This window comes from Dromiciops gliroides, chromosome 5 (assembly GCF_019393635.1).
Source record: "Dromiciops gliroides isolate mDroGli1 chromosome 5, mDroGli1.pri, whole genome shotgun sequence".
NCBI classification, from domain to species: domain Eukaryota; kingdom Metazoa; phylum Chordata; class Mammalia; order Microbiotheria; family Microbiotheriidae; genus Dromiciops; species Dromiciops gliroides.
In genome coordinates, this window is record NC_057865.1 from 177,192,720 (window position 1) to 177,217,184 (window position 24,465).

The following is a 24,465-nucleotide window of genomic DNA, read 5'->3' on the forward strand; positions in this document are numbered from 1 at the left end:
TTTTAAAGGAGAATTTAACTTTCTTTTTTCCTCTATTTATCATTCTTTCCTAACCTGAGGATAAACACAAAGTAAATATTTCCATATTTATTCTATTCCTCTCTTAAAGTTAAGCAGACTGTCTGGAAAGTACAATAAAACTTTTATCTGGGGGTAGTCTGTTTATCTGAGAGTTAAAACAACAATGGAATACCATAACACAGGGCAATTAGAAAGTAACTCCAATGAAGTTTGGAAAAGTTCCATGATCAGTATGAAAAGCCAGAATATTCTCCCTTGTCATTTATCTTGGGGAAGAAAAAGCAGAATCTACAACATCCTCAAGTATGTTATCAGGAATATAAAAATGAAAAGAAAAAAAGAGACTGGGTTAATTATCATTTATTCATTCTTTCATTCTTCCCTTTTGTGGGGCAATGAGGGTTAAGTGACTTATTCAGGGTCACACAGCTAGTTAAATATCAAGTGTCTGAGGTCTGATTTGAACTCAGGCCCTCATGAATCCACTTGAATCCAGGTCCACTGCTCCACCTAGCTGCCCAATTAAATTTCTTTTAATGGCAGTTGTATTCATGAGAATTTTAACCTGAATTGTCTTACATCTGCATTGTTCTTTTAGGTCATTATCACATGGAACCTGTGTTGTTTACTTTTTATTTATTTATCTATTTATTTATTTATTTATTTATTTTTGCGGGGGCAATCAGGGCTAAATGACTTGCCCAAGGTCACACTGCTAGTAAGTGTCAAGTGTCTGAGGCTGGATTTGAACACCAGGTCTTCCTGAACCCAGGGCCAGTGATTTATCCACTGTGCCACCTAGCTGCCCCCACCTGTGTTGTTTAAAATCTAAATTGTGGGTTCTAATCCCCCCCAGTCTTGGGGGGAAGCTGGCTAAAATCACTGATAAATTCAACAAGATTTTAGGCTTTTAAAGATTTATTAAAATATATATTATAAGTTAGTGAAGAGAGAGTGAGATTGAGAACAGATTCCTTATAGCATATAAATCCTAGCTCAGATCTAATTCGGTATAGCCAGAGAGAAAGAAAGCAATTTCCTTTCCTAGCAGCCCACGTGAAATCTCTCACCACCAGCCAGTGTCCAAATGACTAAGAGGGCTCCCGCCCCCATGTTCTCCATCTGCTGCCACACTCATTTACTGGACAAAAAGAGACTGACCCTCAACAGCTTCTCCCAGAAGCCGTCTGTGAAACAGGAAGCAGGGCTGTCCACACACACAGTTCCAAGCTAATTGGTTGGTAGCTCTGATTGACAAGTCCCACAGGTGGTTCTATAGATGTAACTTCTGGACGCTAAAGTCACATGGTCTCTAAATCACATGCTTTCTCCTCATGGTGGAGCTTCCCTACAGTATCTCTCCAGCAGGGGTGCTATTTCAATTCTCACAAACTGGACAAACTCTAGTTGAAGCTAGGCTTTTAGATTTTCCAAAGGAAAAAATTAACTAGGTAAAAGAAGATACAGGTTGTATCAATATGTACCTTTCTATGAGGTGATTCCTCTATGTTAGATGCCGTTTATAACTTGTGTACTATACTTTAAGCAAACCCAAGAACAAAAGTCAAAACAACATGCAGATAAATTTTGGGTGGTTATTTATTTTACAGAAATATTATTAATAGTACTCAGTATAAAGTTCTATTAAATAATAATTTTCTAAAAAGATAATCTAAATAAAGTGCTTTACAGCCACTAGCAAAAATGTCTTTCTTTATTTGTGAAGAGTTTGTTCTTTTCTTTCTTTTCATTAAAGAGGAGGGAAGGAGGGGTAGGGGACAGAGATAACTTTTTTTCTTCTTTAAAAATAATTTAAAAAAGAAAGTGGGGAGAAAACCTGCTACTTGAATAGAACCCCTCTCCCCCTTATACAGATATCTGGCCTTGTTTCATAAAGCATTGTGTCTTATGACCAATTTAATCTTGATAAAGAAGTGGTACAATGTTGCTACCCTCTGGGAGTATTTGAAACTTCAGTAAAGCCCTAAAGTCTTTCCATGTTTCATTGTTTTGATTTAGAGATCATGGAGTCAAGTCCTCCAAGTACAGGGTCTAGTTGAGGTTATCAAGGCAATCAGACTTCAAGAACAGACCCAGGGATGCTTGGATGTATACAGTTAGAGGATCGGCTTAGTTTAGTTCACAGGATAGAATCAGGTGTAGTGCAGGGTAAAGAATTATTCCCATAGTAAAAGTCAAGAAGGCATGGACTGCTTGGAAATGTGCTCCACATTAGGGGAGGAAGCACCCACACCTAAGCCACATAGCCTTGAACTATTGAAGTTTTATGCTATATGAGTTACTGAATCAGATAGATTACTAATCTGGGTGTCTATGGCCTCAGGGAAACCTCAGGGAGCCAAGCCCAACAAGTGCCCTGTGGTATCCAAGAAGTCCCTGCCAAGGTTCAAGTACTGGCAGTTATCAGCCCTGTCACTGACAAAAGGAAAGCCTTCCCCCCCCCCCCATGAACCTCTGACTACTGAAGTGCAAAACTTGTATTGCCTGTCTCACTGAATGGTGGTGATTAAAGCTTTTGGGAAAGCAGAAAGAATACAAATGTGAGCCATTTTTAAAATTTAAAATTTTATTTGTTTATTTTTTGTTACATTTTGAGTTCTGAATTATCTCCTTCCCTCCCTTCCAACCCCATGTTAAAAAAGGCCAACATTTGAAATAGACATACATGTGGAACCACACAATACATACTTCCATGTATCAATTCTTTCTTAGGAGGTGAATAGCATTTTTCTTCCTGAGTCCTTTGTACTTGATTTGAATAGCTTAGTCATTCACAGCTACTCTTTGAACAATATTGCTGTTAGTATTTTTAGAGTTTTCTTGGTTCTCTTCATTTCACTCTGCATTATGTAAAGCAAGTCTTTCCATGTCTTTCTAAAACCAACCTGCTTGTCATTTTTTACAGCACAGTAGTATTCTATCACAATCATATTTCATAACTTATTTAGCCATTCCCCAATTGATTGCCATCTCCTCACTTTCTAGTTCTTTGCCACCACAAAGAGAGATGCTATAAATATTTTAGAACATATTGGTTCTTTTCCCTTTCCCCTGATAACATTGGGATACAGAACTAATAGTGATTATTGCTGGGTCAAAGGGTATACACAATTTTACAACTCTCTGGGCATAATTCCAAATTGCTCTCCAAAATGGTTGGATCAGTTCAAAGTTCCACCAATAGTATATTAGTGTCCCAGTTTGTCCATATCCCCTCTAAAATTTGTCATTTTCCCATTCAATCATTTTAGCCAATTCAGTAGGTGTGGGATGGTAGCTTAGAGATATTTAAATGAGCATTTCTCTAATCAATAATGATTTAGAGCATTTTTTCATATGACTGTATATCGCTTTGATTTTTTCTTCCTCAAACTGCCCATTCATATCCTTTGAAAACGTGAGCCATTCTTACAAAGAGTATTGTGTTATTGGAATGGATTCTCAGATGCTCACCTCTGCTTTTAAGATTGTAGTAGAGGATCTGTTTCATACATTCTGAGTTAGAGGAGAAATCATTTCTTTTCCTTGCTAATATAATCTCCGACTCTCAGTTTTGTTGGTGGTAGACTATCTGGTTCCTTTCTTCACTTCCCCAGTTCTGCATGAAATTCAATTGTGTGATTGCTCTACTCAAGAAGCTTTTCAATTAGCTTCTTGAACTGTTAGATCTCTTTTCTCCCTCAAAATGATGTTATTCTTACAAACACATGAAACACATGAAAGAGATCAAAAGTGTGTTAATGACCCCATGAACAACAAAGAACATAGTTAACACCCGAGAGGGAACTTGAGCACAATAAAGGCCTGAGCTAAGGGAATCAGCCCACTAGAAAATAAGTCTATGGGGTCCAATAATAAATACCATAAAACACCTTTCAATATATATTGAAGAAGGTGAAGACTGAGTTTCTTTCCTTGCGGAGGGTGTTTCCTGACATCAAGAAAGCTTTGTTTGTAATATACCCTGTAGAGTGCCTCACAACACTCTATAAATGTTAAATGATCTTTTTTCCCCCTGTGAAGTAGGGATTATTCAGTGGAACATCTTTATAGTGATTTTCAGTGTATCAAAGGTTACATGAAAATTCTCTTTCTTTTTAAATAAGTTAAAGTGATATTAATTTTTGTCTATCTGGAAAGTATGTTTTCAGGGTATTTATGTAAAGAAATACAATCATAAAAGGAAACAGTCTAATATTGTATTATCCAGGAGAGGTATTTATATAACTTAATTACTGAAAAAGCATAATGACAAATATTAGAGTACATTATGACATTATACATTCACTTTAAAGGAAATCTCATGTAGCTACTCAGTATCTTTCAAATCAAATAAAAGGGGGGGTGCTATGTTGTTGATCACTTGAAGACCTTGTTTTTGCCTGTTTACTCCTCTGAACTCTGCATGTACTAAGGAAGGATGCAGCATTTCTTAGTCCTAATGTAACTGTGGATTTGATGCTCAGAATAAGGACTTTGTACATCTTGTGCTAAACCATATTCATGCAGGGCCTTCGAACCATACAGTCCAATGTTTCCTTCTTCTTCTTTTTTTTTTTTTTTTTGGTGAGGCAATTGGGGTTAAGTGACTTGCCCAGGGTCACACAGCTAGTAAGTGTTAAGTGTCTGAGGCTGGATTTGAACTCAGGTCCTCCTGACTCCAGAACTGGTGCTCTATCCATTGAGCCACTTAGCTGCCCCTCAAGGTTTCCGTCTTAGGGAGCCAACATTGATTTCACATTTATTCTGTTTCTTTCACTTATTAGCTGTGTGATTATGGGCAAGTCACTTAAGTTTTCTTAGCTTTGATTTCCTCATCTGTAAAAATAGGGATAATAATAGCATTTACCTGATCCTGTTTTCAGTCCTCAATTGAATTTTGCTCCATATGTCAATGATGACGAGAATGATGATGATGATTTCCTTGCAAGCCACAATTCCTAAGCTCTGGCCTGCCCTGGTTCTAGTTCATTATAAAATGGGTGCCATGTAAGATGGCCAGCTATTCAACTGTTAAAAGTTTTGAGAAATTTTATTGACATTTATTTTTTATCTCCTTGGGGGTCAGAAAGACAAGGGAAGAAGATTATAAAAAGCCCTTGTAGTATTCAGCAGAATATCTGGGTAAAGGTGTTTTAATCTACTATCTAAACAGTTAATATTAAAAACACATTTGAGAAAATTTAAGCTTCAAAAATACAATGAATACGTTTACCACAAATAACAGAAATTATAGATTTTTTTAGAAGGTGGACATGGAGAAAGAAAATCATTAACACCAATTGATGTTTTGCTCTTCAATTAGCAATTATGGTGCCTCCATTTTTGCCCAAAACGAAGCATTGCATCACGGATGTCAGCAAGTTCTTTGGCTCTATGGAGAAGATCATCAGATAACTGAAGTGGGCACCATGAACCTTTTCCTATACTGGATAAATGAAGATGGAGGTAAAAGCATTAGATTCAGCTCTTGTCTGTTTTTAGATCATGACTGTGTGAAACTCATGAGTTCAATGAAGGGTTTAGCTACTGATTAATACTGATGGGTGTTATTGTGAATTTCTTCTATGGGAAGTTCACAATAACACCATTTTGAGGTCACCATGCAAATTTCCACCTAGCCCCTTCACTATCCCATACCATCATTTAGTTGAACAAAGAAACTAACTTGGTTAATTTTCAAGGGAAGAAACGATTTTGTCCTTTTAATTAAAAAAAAATTGTGAGGCATTTGGGGTTAAGTGACTTGCCCAGGGTCACACAGCTAGTAAGTGTTAAGTGTCTGAGGCAGGTTTTGAACTTAGGTCCTCCTGAATCCAGGGCCAGTGCTCTATCCACTGTGCCACCTAGCTGCCCCATCCTTTTAATTTAGTGTCTAAATCAGGACCACTCACTACATCACTTGGAATGAACTCAGCCTTCCTGAGTTCAGTAATTTTTTAAAATGAGGGGCAGTTTCTTCTACTCATTTAAATTCTGTCATTTGGTAACAAATATCTCCTTAAATCAATGATAACGTGTTAACGTAAATAATACAAATAAGTTGTAGCCTTAAATATTATCAAACAATAATTTATTGTGGTGTTAAAATTCAAAGGGGAAATTCTCAAAAATTAACTAATTACAAATTCTTTACATTTTGCTTATGAGATAATTTCTGTTTTGTTGTTGCTGCTCTGGCTGTTCCTTATGCTTGGTGTGTGTGTGTGTATTATCTTATGAAATGAAAAAATAATTTGGTAAATTTAAATCCATTGTTAAAAACTACTCAAAAAGATATATTCAGTTAAGATAATGTAAGATTCCATGATCATAAAGAAAAAAATAATTGATGCTTATTGATAGAACATAAATAACATGTAATAAAACAGCAAGATATATATACTCAGAAAAGTTGCCAGTGCAATTTTCTACCATCAGTGAAGCAGTATTGTGCAAAGGAAAACAGAGGTACTATAGAATTTACTTTGTTTTCTGAAAAGGAAAAATGGTAGATTTATTAAACTATTACCCAAACTATGACTTTTGATTGAATTTCTAACAGAATCAAAGTATATTTTTGATGAAAATGTTTGTAAGGATTAAAGAAAGGAAAATAGGGATTGCTGGGAACTATTCTGATTTTATTAGTCTTTTTAAAAACTTTTTTTCTCCAAATTTTATTCAATACAAAACATCTCTACATTTTTTATTGAGGAGTCTGAACTAGAGAGGTTCCACACAAATTAATCCTGCCACAAAACTTTTATACCTGTGTAAGTAGGTGCAAATTCTGTTCTACCTGGGAAGTTTTTCATCTCTTTCTCATGTTCTAGGGATTTTATTGTGTTTTACAAAGCTTGTATGTTTATTATTGTGGGTTCCAAAGCTAAATTTTCTGAAAACCCTTATTTGGGTATGGCATCCTTAAACTTCTACCCTCACCAAAAATAGCTAACTCGATTTTAGACTATATTAATCAAGGTAGCAACAGGAAGGTGATGGTTCCCAGCATTCTCCTTGAGGAAGAATTCTCCTTGTTTTGTCTTCACAGTTACAGTTCCACACACACAGTAGCAATTTAATAAGTGCTTGTTGATTGCTCTTCCCATAATACTCTGCCTTAGTCAGATTGCATCTGGAATATTGTGTACAGTTCTGGGTGATCCATTGATAAGTTAGAGAGTATCCAGAGGAGGGGAATGAAGGTGGTGAGGTGTTTTGAGTACATGTAAAAAAATGATGGGATTGGGAAAATTTAGCTGGGAGAAGAGAAGAGAATAGGAACATGAGAGCTTCAAGTATTTGAAGGTCTGGCAAGTGGAAGAGGCATAAGACTTGTTCTGCTTGAACCTAGAGGGCAAAATGGATAGGAGTTAGAAAGAGAAAAAAATTGTGTTTGTAGCATTAATTAAGTAACAATGAAGGTGACAATTAACGTGTCTTAAAGCAAGCTTTGCTAAACACCTTTCGTGTATGTTGTATAGGGGATTCTTGGCAACAAACAAGTACAGATTGGATTAGGTAGCTTCTGAAACCCCTTCCAACTCAGAGATTTTCTGATTAGGATGAGAACCTATTGGACAGAGAGGAGTTTAGGGTTAGGATTGTAAATCCTTAAGTGTTAGAAGGGCATCTTCAATAGGAAGCATGCAAAATAAAGACCCTGGTTCTTGAAAATTAATGAGCAAACCAGCATCATCTTGCAGCCTGAAAGCAATCATTGAATGGTCTAAAGAACCTGAATCTTCTTCCAGAAACCCTTTCTAATTCTTGTTGTCTGAAGATTCATACAGGGCCATGGAATCTTTCTGCAAACATTTGTTGTTAACTGGAGACAGATTAGTCAACTGTGGGAAAAAAATAAGGAAATGAATTCTCATTTCCTGTGGGAGGGGGAAGATGTAATATTTATAAGGATATGGAGAGCTGATGCAAACTTTATGAGTCCTTTAAAATGTTGGTGAACTTGGTGATTTTGAACTGACAGTAAATTTCTACTTCTCAATGTGAAAGTGACCCTCAGTACATGAAAGCTGTACTAATGTATCCCAATCTCTTGGAGAGTACATTTGGAAAGACTTCCAGTATGGGTCTAGTCATGGAAAATCATGCCACATTCAGAGAAGCTCTTCACCAGATAATTGTTTTTAGGCAATGGGTATTTTTAGGAATTTACAAATCCATTTACAAGTAAATGGAGGCCAGTAAAGGAAGTAGATTTGTTTGTTTTTCTTATGAATTTAACAATAATCAATAAGCATATAAGTTTCAGTATGCAAAGAAGACCAAAAATAAGCATTGCTTATGGAACCATGAAATTAGTTTATTTTAAAGTATATAATAAACTTAACACACTAATAACAAATTTATACTGTTTCCTGTTGTGATTCTCCTCCCTCCTTCCCATCCCTCCCTTGCTTTTTCCTTCCTTCCTTCCTTCCTTCCTTCCTTCCTTCCTTCCTTCCTTCCTTCCTTCCTTCCTTCCTTCCTTCCTTCCTTCCTTCCTTCCTTCCTTCCTTCCTTCCTTCTTTCCTTCCTTCCTTTCTCCCTCCCTCCCTTCTTCCATTACTTCCTTACACACTCTTTGTCACTACCAATCAACTCTCAGTGTACAAAATGTTCACAACTGTGAAATAACAGATATTTTGAAATATTAATTGTATAAACTTTTTTCAAGTCTGATTTAAGCTACTAGCCTGTTTGTTTTACGGTAGTGAGCAATGTAAAAGGGGAAATCTTACTTTAAGAAATACTTAGTTATTTAAAGACCTAGTTTTGGTTTCAGCATTAAATCTGAACTGGTTTTTTACATTTCACTAAGCAGATGTACTACCTTTAATTATTCATTTGGCCATAGAAATGATTCCTATAAATCTGAATCAGTACTAAGACTTATTTTAGTCATTTTTACCAGCACTGGCAAAGTAAGCCTTATTCTAGTCTTGGCAGGGAAGACATTAAAGCATCACTCAGGGATTTTTGGTGTTAGTCAGACACAGTGAATTACAGAATCTCATAGTTGAAAAAGGACTCATGTTGAATTTACAATCCACCCAAACTTTCAGATTCTTTTTAGACTACAATCAAATAACATTTTGTGCATAGCACTATGAGGAAGCTAAGTGCCACAGTTGATAGAATGCTTCACTTATACACAGTAGGATCTGAGCTCAGGTACTTTCTTAGCTGTTTGATCGTGGGTAAGTCACAATTTCTCCCATCTTCAGTTTCCTCCTCTGCAAAATGGGAATAATATAATATATGAGGTTGTTGTGAGAATCAAGTAAGATTTTATATATATTTATATGTATATATGTAAAACATATATACACACATGTGTATATACACACAATACACATATATGCATATGTGCAGATATATCTCTTTGCAAATCTTAAAACACTCTATAAATACTAGTTTTTATTACTTTTGTTGTTTTGCACAGTAGCTAAACCAATGTACAGCTCTACCAACAGTGCATTAATGTGTCTGTTTACCCCAAATCCTCCAAATTTTTTTAAACTTTCTTTTTTTGTCTATTTTGCCAATCCGATGGGTGATAGGTAGAATATTTAATTTGAATTTTTCTAATTATTAGTGATTTATATTTTTTTAATATGACCATAGATAGTTTGTATTTCTCCTTAGAAAACTGCCTGTTCATATTCTTTGACCATTTTTCAGTTGGAGAATGGTTCTTTTGAAGCATTATCTCATATATCTTAGGAGACCCTTATATAAGAAACTTTCTGCAAAGATATTTTCCCCCGTTTACCTGTTTTTCTTCTAACTTGGGCTGCATTGGTTTTGTCTGTGCAAAAACTTTTAAGTCATCAGAATTGTTCATTTTATCTTTATTGATCCTGTCAATCTTCTACTTGGTCATTCTTCCTCTAGCCATAGATCTGAAAATTAATTTCTTCCTTGTTTTTCCAGTTTGTTTATGATGTTACCCTTTATATAAACATAAAGTCATTTATATATTTGGAGCTTATCTTGGTATAAAATATGAAGCTTATACCTAGTTTCTGTTTTCTACTGAAACTACATTTCAGTTTTTGTTTTGTTTTTACTTTAATATCTTCAGTTTTGTGTTTTTATCAAATAATAGTCTGCTGTGTTTGCTTATGTGTTCTATTTATCAATGTATTTCTTAATCAACACCAAATAATTATAATAATTACTGCTTTGATATCTGGTATTATTAGGCCCCTTCCTTTGTACTTTTTCCCATTTATTCCTTTGATATTCTTGACCATTTAATCTTCCAGATGAATTTTGTTATTATTTTTTCTAACTCAAGAAAGTAATCCTTTGGTAGTATGATAGGTATGGTACTGATAAAATAAATTAATTTAGTATTGTTATTTTAAAAATATTGACTTGATCTCTCTGTGAGGAATATTTCCATTTCCCCAATTATTTATTATTTTTCCTTATTATTTTTCTGTGACTTATGAGGCTAACTTGCTATAAATTATAGAAGAGTTGCAATATGAATCAGTGAAAGGAATATCCCCACAATTAAAATCATAGGTTCTCAAAGTATTGAAATAATATGTGTGATATGTGTTATTTATAATATCTATGATAACCATAGATATTGAAGTATTACCTTTGCTATATATTACATAAAATGCTTCAATATCTATGATTATCATAAATAACAACAGTGGGAATATTCCCTTCACTGATTCTTATATATATGTGTGTGTATATATATATAAAACATACATATATACATATTTACATATACCTATTCTTCATACATACATATGTATGTATGTATGTATGCATGTATGTATGCATTCCTAGATTTGGGGGGTGGTAGTAGGTGGTTTTTGTTTCCCTTAAAGTTTCTGTTTTGTTTTCCTACATCTAATATTTTGTTCTATAATATTGTGAACTGAATGGTTACAAGTGGAAGTCACTTTCTGTATACTACATACATTGTCCTAGATTTGGGTGGGGCTGGTGCTATTGGCTTATGAGGCAGGAAGGAAACCATGACTCAAGAGAGATAATATTTGCTTCATCCCCTCTTCTCCCACCCTCCGCCCCCAAAAAGTGTACATGAATTTTTGTTCCTTGAGTCTCTGATAAAAGGATTACATAACATTGTAGTATATACAAGGATGATATAACATTGTGATATCCTGTGTTCCTTAATTCATCCTCAGCTGCCTCTTTAAAGATAAGGAAATTACATGGGTTGAGAGTATGGTGTTGAAGGTATACTCAGTGTTGTGAGCCAAGATTACTTTTGTATACTTTCTAAGGACTAGATTGTAATTGTAATTGTATCTTTTTTTTAGACCATATTTGAGGTCTCCCAACAAATACTTGTTGATTTATAGAACTTAGGTCTGCCACAGCAACTGTGGGAGTCCTATTCTAGTAAAAACATTTGGTTCTAAGTCCCTAGAACACAGACAATCAATGTGGTTCTCTCTCTCTCTCTCTCTTTTTTTTTTTTTTTTTTTTTTGCGGGGCAATGGGGGTTAAGTGACTTGCCCAGGGTAACACAGCTGGTAAGTGTCAAGTGTCTGAGGCCGGATTTGAACTCAGGTACTCCTGAATCCAGGGCCGGTGCTTTATCCACTGTGCCACCTTGCCGCCCCGATGTGGTTCTCTTTTACATATTCCTGGTAAACTCTCTGGCACTTATATGCTTTAAAAATTATGAACATTAGAATTCCCTCAACTCCAGCAATGTCTCATTGGGTCAAGAACAGGTCTTCTGTTGTTGTGCTGCTTCTAGATAATCCAGTTCCTAAACATGATTTTTCTGTCAAAAGCGTGCCGGCTTTGTGGGCTTCCATTCTGCTTTCTGCCATATGGAGCTCGTTCTGGCTCCAGTAAACATGTTTGTGGTTACAGAGGAAAAGGAATATTTCTCACCCAAATGTTTTCATGTCGTCATCTCTGTCTGGCACCCAGGGGAGCAGATGTTCTGCTTGTTGACCCCAGGCTAATGGGGAGGATACTGTGCAAAAGAGGTATTTAATAAAACAGTTTCTACATTTCATGATCCTGTTTTTCTTAGATTCCATGTAGGCTGAGTGCTGGTTTCAGCTTTGGGGAAAAAAAGAGAAACTACACAGTGAAAAAGTGAGCTGAATTTAGTTGAAGGACCTGTGTGTAAATCTTGTCTCTCCTGCACAGCACCTCTGTGACCTTGGGCAAGTTTTTTTTTTTTTAACTTGCTTGACCTAAGTTCCCTCATCTATAAAATAAAGGTGTTAGACTGGATTACCCATGATCCTATGTCTGGTCATGATCTAAGAAGATGAATCAAGTAGACCTAAGAGAAAATGATCACCTAGGGGATGTTGGTTCTCTTCTTGCCAGTAAAGCTATTTTCAGTGGAAGATAAAGAGTAAAACAAAACAAAAACAAACAAGCAAACAAACTTTGTTCTTTAACAGACTTTATCCCTTGGCTTGAGAAAAAAGAACACATCTGATTTAATTATTTTGAATATTAATTTATTTAAGCTAAGTATTTTTTCAAGTGTTTATTATAATATATGGGAGCTTGGGAGGATCTAAGACTCATCTCCTTACTGTCTATCTTCAATTAGCCTCAATTCATCTATTTTTCTTCTATTATCTATTCCTTAGCAAACTCCTCAGAGCGGTTAGCCCCAGATCTTTCTCTGCACTCTCAAAGAAGGAGAAAATAGTCACAATTCTTATACTTTCCTGTTTTCATGGAAGTGAAAGATCAAGGAAGTTATCTGGATAATTCAAGAGAAAACACCTAGAAACATCTCCTTTAGTAGAGATATAAATATTGGAAGTAGCACAAAGTCGTTGAAAGAACACTGGAATGAAGAGTTGGAAACTTTCTCTAGGCCTGGCTCTGCCACTTTTAATGTGGCCTTGGGCAAATCACTTGACTTATTTAGTCTTTAGTTTCTCTATTTATAAAATGAGGCATTTGGACTAAATGATCTCCAAATATGAGTTTATATTTAAGCTCTACAATTACTGTTTTTGAAGTGTTTTGAAGTGTTTTGAAAGATATATATATATCTATATATATCTTCTCTGTTTGTGATTCCTCATCATACATGAATTCATTTTACATTGCTCTTACTGATAAACTGCTTTGTAAGTTCACTTAGTTTCCAAAGTATATAGTTGGCTTTTTCACCTGCCTCAATCTTAGAACAAGGGGTTGTATCTTTTACTTCATTTATATCACAGAATTATAGAATTTTGGAACAGAAAGGTTAATTGTTTGAAACTATGAAAAAGAATTCATGCCACAGCATAACCAGCAAGTGATCATCCAGCCTTTTCTTCAGTGCCACTAAAGAAGGAGAATACACTACTTTCTGATGTAGCCTGCTCCACTTTTTAATAGTTCTAATTGTTAGGAATGGAACTAGGTGGCACAGTGGAGAGAGTGCTGGGCCTGCAATTAGGAAGACATCTCCCTGAGTTCAAATCTGGCATCAGACATCTCCTGGCTGTGTGACTCTGGGCAAAGTCACTTCCCTCTGTTTGCCTCAGTTCCTCATCTGTATAATGAGCTGGAGAAGGAGATGGCAAACTAATCCAGTAACTTTGCTAAGAAGACCCCAAATGGGATTATGAAGAGTGAGACAGGATTGAAAACAACTGAACAATGACAAATTTTTAGGAAGTTTTTCTTCTATCAAACCTAAATTTATTTCTTTGCAATTTATACGAGTCATTTTTAGTTCTGCCTTCAGGGCTCAAAAATAACAAGTCTTATGCCTCTTCCATAAGACATCCCTTAAAATACTTGAAGACAACTAGTCCAGATCCCTTGGGCCTTTGTTCCTCCTTGCTAAACATCTTAATTTCCTTCAATTAATCTTTACATATGACATGAATTCAAGGCCCTTCATTTTCCTAATTCATTTGATTTAATGGACTTTTGATTGTCAATGCTCTTCCCTAAATATGGTAGCCGGGACTAAACACTATACTGTAGGTATGATCTGACCAGTGTCGTGTAGCTGATTATGTTGTTAGTTGGATTATAAAAAGCCTCTAGATCATTTTTAGACAAACTCTTATATAGCCGTAGATCCTCTATCTTAGACTTATGAAGTTTGAACCCAAATTCAAGACTTTACATTGGATCCTTTTAAATTCCATTTATACAATTCAGTCCAGTATTCTGTCTTATAAATATCTTTTTTTTGGATCCTGACTTGTCATCTATTGATGTTTCCCAGATTTGTGTCATCTAAAAAACTGATGAGGATGCCACTGTGCCTTTATTGACAAAAATGTTTAGCAAAATAGGGTCATAGAGCAAGCTACTGAAACCATCCCCAATTTCATAGAATTGTAATCCAGTAAACTATACACAATCAATCATGTCAATAAAACATTGACATAATTTGTGCTCTAGAAGTCCGCAAGTGGACTTTTCATCTTTGTTTTGGTTTTGATGCTATGTTGAGGGTGAGGATCAGAGGAGTGCTTATGGTATAGCACCCACACTTGGAAGCAGAAGTTATGCTAGAGACCAATTATACTTAACTCTTGAAAGGTTTCCATGTGAATTCTCATGAAGAGAGGGAAGGAATGTTGGTGTAGATTTGCACATGGTAGATGCTTAATATACCTCTGTAGAATGGATGAATGAATTAATGGCATAGATGTATCTTGTAAAAACCAATAGGTGGACTTTCACATATGAGGAAGAGAAATGTGTTGTCAGCAACCAGCCAATGTAACCCTAGAAAATCACTTGTGTCCTACATTGTCATATGTGAAGTGGAGGAGGATGACCCCTTGTGTATAATTTATAGGACAACTTAATAATAAGTAATACTTTTTTTTTTTAAATCAGATTCAACATGGCTTGAGTTCTTCCCTGGCTGCATAAATCTTCATTAGGATAATTTGTGTCATCTCAGTTCATTTTTATGGGGAAAGCTGTTATCTTTCTCTGGGCCAATAGCAAACTGATGGCAATTAAATTAGTTGTCTTTTTTTTTTCCTTACAGGGATTTATTTGTCATTTGAGTGATTTGGGAAACCTTACAATGGAAAGATGAAAATAGCATCTTCCCTGAATCTGAGTTATTGGTTGATAAAATTGATTAAGATCTAGTTATTATTGTTGAAGTTGAAGTTTATGAATGCTATTTCTAATGTATATTTCTATATTTGAAGAGTCCTCCCACCTTTAATTATCATTATTATTCTGTTACAGAAGATGAACTGGCAACTCCACCACTAGATGGTATTATTCTTCCAGGAGTGACAAGGCAAAGTATTCTGGATCTGGCACACAAATGGGTGGGTAATTTTGCCATTAACAATTTTTGTAACTGTAGAGATTTTCCACTTGCAACTTGTCATGAGATAAATAGTAATGGATTTAAGCCCAGGGTAGTGTTGAAATAATACCTCATGGTTCCAAATAATCTTATCTCTTCTTTCAATCTTAACATGAGAAAAAGAGCTTGTTTAAAAGAACTGTCTTGGCAGGTTCATCAAATAAGTATAATTCATTCCAAAGGATTGAGAGAAACCTGTTAGGCAAGCTCTTAGAATGAAAAAGGAAAACTCCATTCTCAAGTGTGTTACAAAAATGGGTACCACTATTTTACTTAAAAGACCCCTGCTTTCTACTCTCTAAACATTGTATAATGCAGGGGAATGTTTTTTCTATAATAAGCATGCATAAAAATGTTTGCCTTCAGCAATATTCAGACCCTGTTTGTGAAGGATAAAAGAAGTCAGCTTTGTACTTACTAGTCACAAACAAGTTTATTCACTAATAAACTAGTTGTTAGTATGCCTTACTACTAGTTGGATTCCCATTACTCCAACTTTATTTTAAAATTAGAATGCTCCAGAAAATAAATCTTAAAAAACCTCAAATTGTTTATATTAGCTCTAATATTCATTTCTGCAACACTGGTGAACAGAATAAAACAATTTTGTATTGGGAACAATGTTGTGAGGAACTCATGATGAAAATCTTGAATGGAATGGCTGTCTGACAGGGATATTTGGATGGAGCTTTTGACTCGTGGTAAAATAGTCTCCAAGGGACATGGATAGGCTTTGTCCATACTGTGGTCAAGTAGTGTTAATAAGAAACATGTTTATAAACACAGATTTTTTTTTTCTAGAAGAGTGCTAACAGTTCCTCTGGCAGAGAGTTTTGAAATAGAGGAAATGTGCTATAAATAATTCTACAAACCCTTGAAGTAGACAAGACCCAACTGCCACATGCTGGCTGGCACATTGGCCATGACATTTGCAAACTGTTGGTATAATTTCAAACAGCTTGCCCTGTCCTAAATATGTTTAGAGTTGGAAAAATGTGTTTTTGACACTCGATAATTTGTGTTGTATTAAAAAAAAATCAACCAAGTACAGAAGGTTTGATGACAAGTTGCAAGTGGAAAATCTCTATAGTCCTAATGATTTGCTAGCATAAAAAGTAGGTTATTATAGGGGAAGCTTTTTTTTTTTACTTCTTAGCTATAATTTGTCTTAAAAGTTATTTTAAAACAGGGACACATGAAATGCCAAGAGTACTGTGGGGGGTTACAAGCCCTCATCAGCTAGAGGAAATGGTCCAAAGATAAATAAGGGTGGGCAGAGGGAAGACAGTTCAGCATGTGTTTATTTTCCATAACACAGAACTCAGCTTGCTTTTAATTGGCTTGGCTGATTTTCTGGACAGGTTTGGTTGGTGATTTTTTTTTTTAATTTCCTTTTATAAAGACCTTTGTAAACTCATGGTTGGAAAAAAAGCACAATTACAATTGCAGGCTGAGATAAACTGAAACTTATAAATAAGCATAATTTCATTGGCAGGCATACTTTTCCTTTCCTTCTTTCTCATTCAGCTCAGTCAACCTACCTGTGACATAATGTATTTCCCTTCATGAGCCCAAGAGCTGTAGTTTCTTATTTTTCCTTTCATGATGTTATTGGGTTTTAAACTTTTTTCTTATTTTGATATTTTGTAAACATGGTGATTACTTCTTTGGCACCTAGTAACTCAGAGCATCTGGTGAAAAGCATTTCTTTATAACCAATTACTTAGCAGGAGTTAGGATAAAATTGTGAAGAATTAAAAAGGAAACTATATAACATATTAAACTATTTCTCCTTACTTGTTGAACTTTTCAGTAAGAGTCTCTGCATATCTGGGCAATAGCCAGTGAGAGCTGTCACTACTTACAATGTCCTACAATGGAGAAGAATACAGAAACTGAATTTTAAAAAATGGTGTTGGAAACAACTAAATCAATGAGTTAGGAGGGGCAGGAATAAAGGAAGTAGAATTCTCTATAAAGGGGAAGAGGAAGGGAATACACTTTTATATAGTGCCTACTATGTGTTAGGCCCTGGACTAAATGGTTTTTTTTAAAAAAATATATTGTTTCATTTGAACCCCACAACCACCCTGGGAGGTACATATTATTATTATTATCCCTATTTTACAATTGAGGGAACTGGGGCAAACATGGGTTCAGTGACTTGCCCAGAGTCACACAGCTAGTAAATGTCCAAAAAGCTACATTTGAACTCCGGTTTTCCTGACCCCAGGCCCAATGCTCTATCTGTCGCACCAATATCAAGTTGCCATCACCTTTTATCTTCCTATTTGCTATGTGACATACAATGAGTATCATCTTCCTTTGTTAATTCATTAGAGTTCTTGATGGCTTAAACCATGGATAATTTTTTGTTTTGTTTTGTTTGTTTGTTTGTTTGGTTTTTTGGTGAGGCAATTGGGGTTAAGTGACTTGCCCATGGTCACACAGCTAGTAAGTGTCAATCCTCTGAGGCCGGATTTGAACTCAGGTACTCCTGACTCCAGGGCCAGTGCTCTATCCACTTCACCACCTAGCTGCCTGATAATTTTTTGAAACAGAGGAAGTATGCTATAAGTAATTCTACAATTATTTCTAGCTCTTTCACATAATTGTTATTTTGGAAAAATTTGAAAAGTCACGAGGGTCAGAGAAATTGTCTAGGCCTCTAACTTTTTGGTCATGGTTATCGTGATAAAATGCCTTCAAGAAATTATAATGACACAGATAGAATGTATTTTATTGTCCTCAGTATTTAAAGGAACTTATGTCTTATATGTGAAAAAAAAAATCCAGGTATTTTTTGAGAAAAAGAGGGTCATACTGATGGTATCTGTTTCTTGATAATCCCCCTTAGAAGCTGGACAACTTTACAGTAATTCTTTACTATCTCTAAACTGCAATTTCTTCACTAAAAATAAAACTTTCCCAGCTTACCTTTGCATGTGGTTATGTGAAATAACAATTCTTTTTCACATCTGAGCTTTAAGAAAATGTTCATGGGTAGAGGCAATGTTAGAAATCTTACGTCTGCTAAAAATAAATATTTTCAATCTTCTTGAACAGGATGAATTTAAGGTGACAGAGAGGTACCTCACTATGAATGATTTAATAGTTGCCCTAAAAGAAAACAGAGTAAAAGAGATGTTTGGCTGTGGTACGGCTTGTGTTGTTTGCCCAGTTTCTGATGTACTATACAAGGGTGAGGTAAGAGAAGTATTTATTCCTTTTTATTATGTCTCAAAGTTCACTTTTGGTTTTATTAATTTTCTTTGAATGGGTCGTAGTTCAATTTAGACATAGCTTAGAAGGGATCTTTTTAATTTTTCATGCAATTAACCTTTGGATTTGGTTTGTTTGTCTATTTCAAATGGAGCCACATTAGCAGTTTACTTACTACCATCTTGCTAAGTGATTTATTTTGTGAATGCATAGTTGTGAATAGATTTTGATCCCAAATAAGCCTCTCATTGTTGGTTAAATCTCATGGAATTCAAGTGTTTTTGAAATTCCAATAGACTCTCAGTTTTTACATATTTTTCACCTATCCTATAAGGAAGACTTTATAGGCGATTAACATTGTTTCCAGCCTTTAGAACCAAGGAAGATTTCTGTTATCCAAGTTCCTTTGCCAAATCAAGAACTGCAAATAATCAGTATGACTTGGTTTTCTTTGTGTTAGATGACAGTTTTACAGAGAAGTATATTATTTTGAAATGTTTTTGTGTTTCTGTAGTCAAATTCCCTCAAGGTTATAAGCTCTGTAAGGTCAGAAGCTAAGCTACTGCTAAGCACATGGTAGGCTTAAAATAAATGGTTTTTTAATCATTAAATGTAAAATTTTTGAGGCAGTTAGAAGTCTTCTTAAAGAAATGTGAAGATTTAATTGGAAGACATAAATTCCTCTTGCTTTCACATGATTTCTGTCTATTTTTCTCATCATTCTTATTCTTTCTTTATGACATCTCAATTTTCATGGTTAACATCAGTTAAATTTATAATTAGATGGTATACAGGCATTACTCCTTGAGATATGGATTAGTTGAATTTATTGACTGTACCTAGATTCCTTTGATTTTACATTGAATATAATTATTCCTGGTTGTTGAGGTGATGTTTTCTTATTTCTCATTTTTGAAAGTCTTGGTACTTTAGGTCTTTAATATATTATAGAAATATTTAACTGTATAGTGAATATTATATACTTTCTGTTTGCCGTTCTATACTTTTCTTATTTTAAAACATTACTGATAATATTAATCAAGGCCATTATTATCTGTTACTATAAGTACAAATACCAACACAGACTGTTGCCATTTCTCAAAGACATTTAAAATTCTGCTATACCACCTAGCTGTCCATGTGCCTCCTAGCCCTGGTAGCACAAAATATTAGACTTGCCTCTCATTCGTATGCCAAAATCATACAAGAGTTTTGGCAAGATATAACATGGCTTGGGTTAATCACTCTGAACACTACTCAAGTTCTAAAATAGAGAGATATATTCTCATTAAAGGCATCTGCCAACATGATGGCGGATATTCAACATAAAGTCTAAATGGAACAAGGAATCTTTCTAACCTCATGATGTTCTCCAGACTTCTCCTTTGTGGATGACAGTTTGTTAATTGCAAGAAGGCCTAGAATTTTCCTGCACCTCCCAAATGAGATATACAGCCACTTCTGAGAGTTTGGTCAACCTGTCTGCACTGAACAAAAGAGCAAGTGAATGAAGAATACCTACTGTATCTTCTTGTTTTCATTCTAAGATGTACTTACCAGCTCTCATAGCAGCCCAGAGACATCCGGGGGTTCCACTGGGTTTGAGAAACTGAGAAGTAGCAAATCTATTCCTTATGTGCTTCTGGAGAGGCTTCTTTCTTTTATGTAATCCCCCTCTTTATTAGATGATCGTGGATGAACCTTAAGGCAGCTCTCTGGGACATATTCCCTACTGATGCATACAAATGTTTAGTGTTTGTTGTCTAACTATTCCATGGCCTAGCTTAACTCCCTATGTGTCCTACTGGGAATATAGCATGAAGAGGTCAGGGAGGCTAAAAATATTTGTAATAGAACTTTTTGTCATATCAAAAAACTGATGTAATTTGGGAACTATAAATTGGGTAATGGCTAAATAAATTAGGGTATATGAAATGAATGCAAAATTTGCTGTAAGAATCAATATTATCTTGAAGAATTAGAGGATGAATTTAATGGGAAGATATATGAATGACACAAAATGATATAAGCAGAACAAAATACACAATAATGACAATATTACTTACTTAACAAATCAAGCAATTCTAAAAAAAGCTGCTTTTACTCTCAGTTTAATTTCAATGTCCAATTTTTGTCCTAGAGAACAGATGAGGAAACCCACTTATGTTCTCTCCTTAGAGAGATGGAGAGGGGGGCTCTTTGAAATCAGACTAGCATCTATTCTGTAATATATAGCCAATCATTCAGTCAATCAATAAGCATTTATTAAGCATTTTATATGTCAGATGCTATGCTTTGCACCAGAGATAAAAAGTAAAAAATGGGCAAAAACCCCATCACTAAGAAGTTTATATTCTACCTGGAGAAAATTCCTTTTACAGATGAAGGATGTATTAATGAGTTTTCCTACAACCCTGCAATGTGTGTAGTAATTCCTTAATAAATCTGAGAAGATTATGAAGGCCACTGACACTATACAGGAAACATTTAGTGATTACCTAAGAGAATTTGTAATATCCTTAGGATCTTTATAAAAAAGCAAGACATCCAGAAGTTCAGGAGTTTGCCAATTTGAGCCACCAGTGGAAGAGGAACCCTGCCCCTGAGAAGCACCTATATATACACATCGTGTTACTTTGGAATGAAGATACTAAGCTCGCAAAAAACACTGCATCTATTAGGGGGTAGAGACTCTCCAGAAAGAAAAGGATACAGAAACATAATCATCTGAGGGAAGGAGAAGCTTCAAAGAATGGGATGCTCTGACAGCAGAAAAGAGAGCATGCTATGGATTCAAGAGTCAAAAAGACCTGGAAATAGAGTTGGACTGCAGAGATGACTACATTAAATATTTCCTTCATGTGTGCCTCACTGCCACTGTCCTCTTAAGTTTGCATCCATTCTCTGTGCTGTGTGTATTTGTGGGAGAGTACATCCAGGGCTTCTGGGTGAGGGGGAAGAGGGATGGCTTTTTTTTTTTAAAGCAATTGTTATTACTATGCCATTTAGTAAATACCTTTGCTAAGAGCTAATTGTGCCTACTGGCAGATTGCTAATGGGAACCATACCAATGGGGGTTTGTGAGCTATTGTTTTAGAAGACGGGTGCCACAGACTATACCCTAGAGCACAAATTATCAGCCATCCTCTGGGAATTCAAATTGAAGATGTTAAATTCAATCTAGTTTAGTAGACTAAGAGAAATGATACATGCATAGTACATGAAAAATGAATACAAAGTGGAGGAAAAGTGAACTGGGGGAAGGGAGTAGGTTGTTTAGTTGGTTTTGCTGAATTGTTTTTCTTGGTTATAAGAGCTCAAAGAGAATTAGTCTGTAGGTGGTGGGATATATTGGGAAATAACAATAGAAATAATAGATAACATTTACCTATCACTTTAAGGTTTTATAAAAAACTTCACAAAATTTCATTTCATTGTCACAATAACCCTGTTAGGTAAATAGTATTATTGCCATTTTACAGATGAGGAAACTGAAGCAGACATGTGCTAAGTGATTTGCTCAGTAGTCATACAGCTAGTATGTATCTGAGGTCACATTTGATCTCAGGTTTTCCTGACCCCAGGTCCAGCACTTTATCCACTGTACTACCCAGCTATCTCAGTGATTTCTCTTTCAGACAAAAAGTCAATAAAACTTTAGTATCATAAAATAAATTTAGGTTGAATAGAGGCTTTCAGAACACATACTTTACATAAGATAAGAGGTCTGACAATTTTTCTTATTTCCTAGATTTTTCTAGTTTTGTTCTCAGTCTTGCATTTTCCATAGTAGACATGAGATTCTTTAAGGTATCTTCTTTATCTTCTTTCTTAGAATATTCATGTTCCAACTATGGAGAATGGTCCTAAGCTTGCTACCCGCATTTTAAATCAACTTACTGACATTCAGGTAAGTATTTATTTTTTCTTTTAATGTGACTACTAAATTCAACCAGTGTTTAGAACTAAATATAATTACTTTGAAAACTGAAAGTAACTTCAAATTAACAAACATTTATTAAACTCTCAATATGTGCCAGACACTGCCTTAAACACTGCAGCTACAAAGAATGAAATGAAACATCTCACCTTCAAAGAGCTTACTAGTATGTGACGTGTGGAGAAAACACGTACACTGATTAGTTAATAGAAAATATATACTAAATGAATAAGGATTAATTTTGGGGAGGAAATAAGTGGGCAAGTTAATTAGCTTCTCAGTATCCCTTGTGCATAGTTATTTGCATGATGCCTACCATATTATAATGTGAGGTCCTTGGGGGAAGGGGCCAAAATTTTGTCTTTATTTGTAGCACTTAGCATGATGCCTGGCAAATCATAAGCACATCATAAATGCTTGTTGACCAGCTGATTGATTCTCTCAGATGATATATTGCTGAGTAGATCCTGATTTCTATTGGTAGAGTGATTTTCATTGATAGAAGTTCTCTCTACCAATGAAGTGCATGGTGCAGGATGAAATCAACAATGACAAACAAACAAACAAACAAACAAATAAATAAATAAATAAAATTTGAGTAAGAATTTCATAGATAGTGTGATATGTCTATGTCCTTCTATATATCCTCAGAATATAGCACAGTGGTAGCACTCAGCAAATGCTTATTAAATGCTTATTGACTGACAGGCTAGTTGGCTGACTGCATCAAAAAAAAAGAGGGAGAGAATTATATAATTTATCTACTATATACAAGGCATTGTACTAAACACTTTTTTACAAATATTATCTCTTCATAATGATAAAGCACATTATGGAGAATATATGACTCTAAACTCACTATTTCCTCTTAGAGTCACTGAAAACTTCTTTCGGAAACCCAGTTTCACGTTGGTAATTATTAGGGAAGCTAATTTAATCTGTCTATTTTGGACCATCTGATGGATGACTCTAAAGGGGTCATCTTTAGGAGGCTTTAGCATGTGATTTGAAAAATAAGAATAACAAAGAATTAATTGAAAAAGAAAAAAATATAAAAGCATTCTTTGAAAAAGAAAAGGGCAAAGACAGAAAACGAATGAAAGGACTTCAAAAATTCAGTAAAGGGTTAAAAATTTTATCAATGAAAAAGTTTATAAACCAAAGGTAATGGAAGATAATGACACCATTTTTCCTCATCTGCATATATTCAATGTGTAATTTAGTGCCTTTGTCCAAGAAGAAATCAAGAATTTCTCTTTTTAGCTGTAACTAAGCTGTAGCTTTTTAGCTGTTGCAATTGTCATACAATTTATAATAAAAGCTAATTATTCATATAGAAATCGATATTGAAAAGAAAAGAAAACAATTGGATTTTGGTACAGATAGCATAATATAGGAAAGGCACCATAAGACACATACTGTATAGGGGGCAGGACTAGGAGCCAAAAAGAACTGGGTTTAAGATCTGCCTCTGCTACATGTCACCTGTATAACCAGGAACAGTTCAGTATCCATGGCAGTTTTCTTAAGACTGTTTTGGAGGAGTTACCTATTTGCATAGGGAGTTCCACACACTGATGAAATACTACATAATAATACTACATAATAAGTAAAGATAGTTGATGTTAAAAATAAAAAAATACACTATTTACTCCAAATTTTGATAGCAAAGGTTTATTCATTTGGAATATAAGATGTCTGTGACCTTGGTCTTTTTTCCCTTTGTGCCTGTGGCATAGTATCCAGAGGAATCTTGAAATTGTTCTCTCACACAGTGGCAAATTGGCGCTGTCAGCCAAGCCACGAGGTTGTCTATTTCTCTCCAAGAAAAATAATTTAAATACCCATTCAGAGAAAAGCCTAGAATTGCTCCACGTGGTGCATTTGATCTGTCTAACATTACATGGAAACATGGATGTTCCCCACAAAGTACTGTGTAAAAGCTTCA

General features: G+C 35.1%; 1 protein-coding gene across 3 annotated transcripts in view; it reads left to right on the forward strand.

Moving 5' to 3' along the window:
- The window catches only part of BCAT1 (branched chain amino acid transaminase 1), a 90,976-nt gene that overhangs the window by 49,123 nt on the left and 17,388 nt on the right, over window positions 1-24,465 (forward strand). For all 3 annotated transcript variants that reach the window (XR_006353285.1, XM_043967126.1, XM_043967127.1), the window contains exons 7-10: window positions 5,348-5,490; window positions 15,229-15,314; window positions 18,422-18,562; window positions 22,413-22,487. Coding sequence is in view for 2 of the 3 variants with exons in the window: in XM_043967126.1 (XP_043823061.1) it covers window positions 5,348-5,490; window positions 15,229-15,314; window positions 18,422-18,562; window positions 22,413-22,487 (445 nt within the window). In the remaining variant the exon portion in view is untranslated. The remainder of the gene's footprint in view (window positions 1-5,347; window positions 5,491-15,228; window positions 15,315-18,421; window positions 18,563-22,412; window positions 22,488-24,465) is intronic.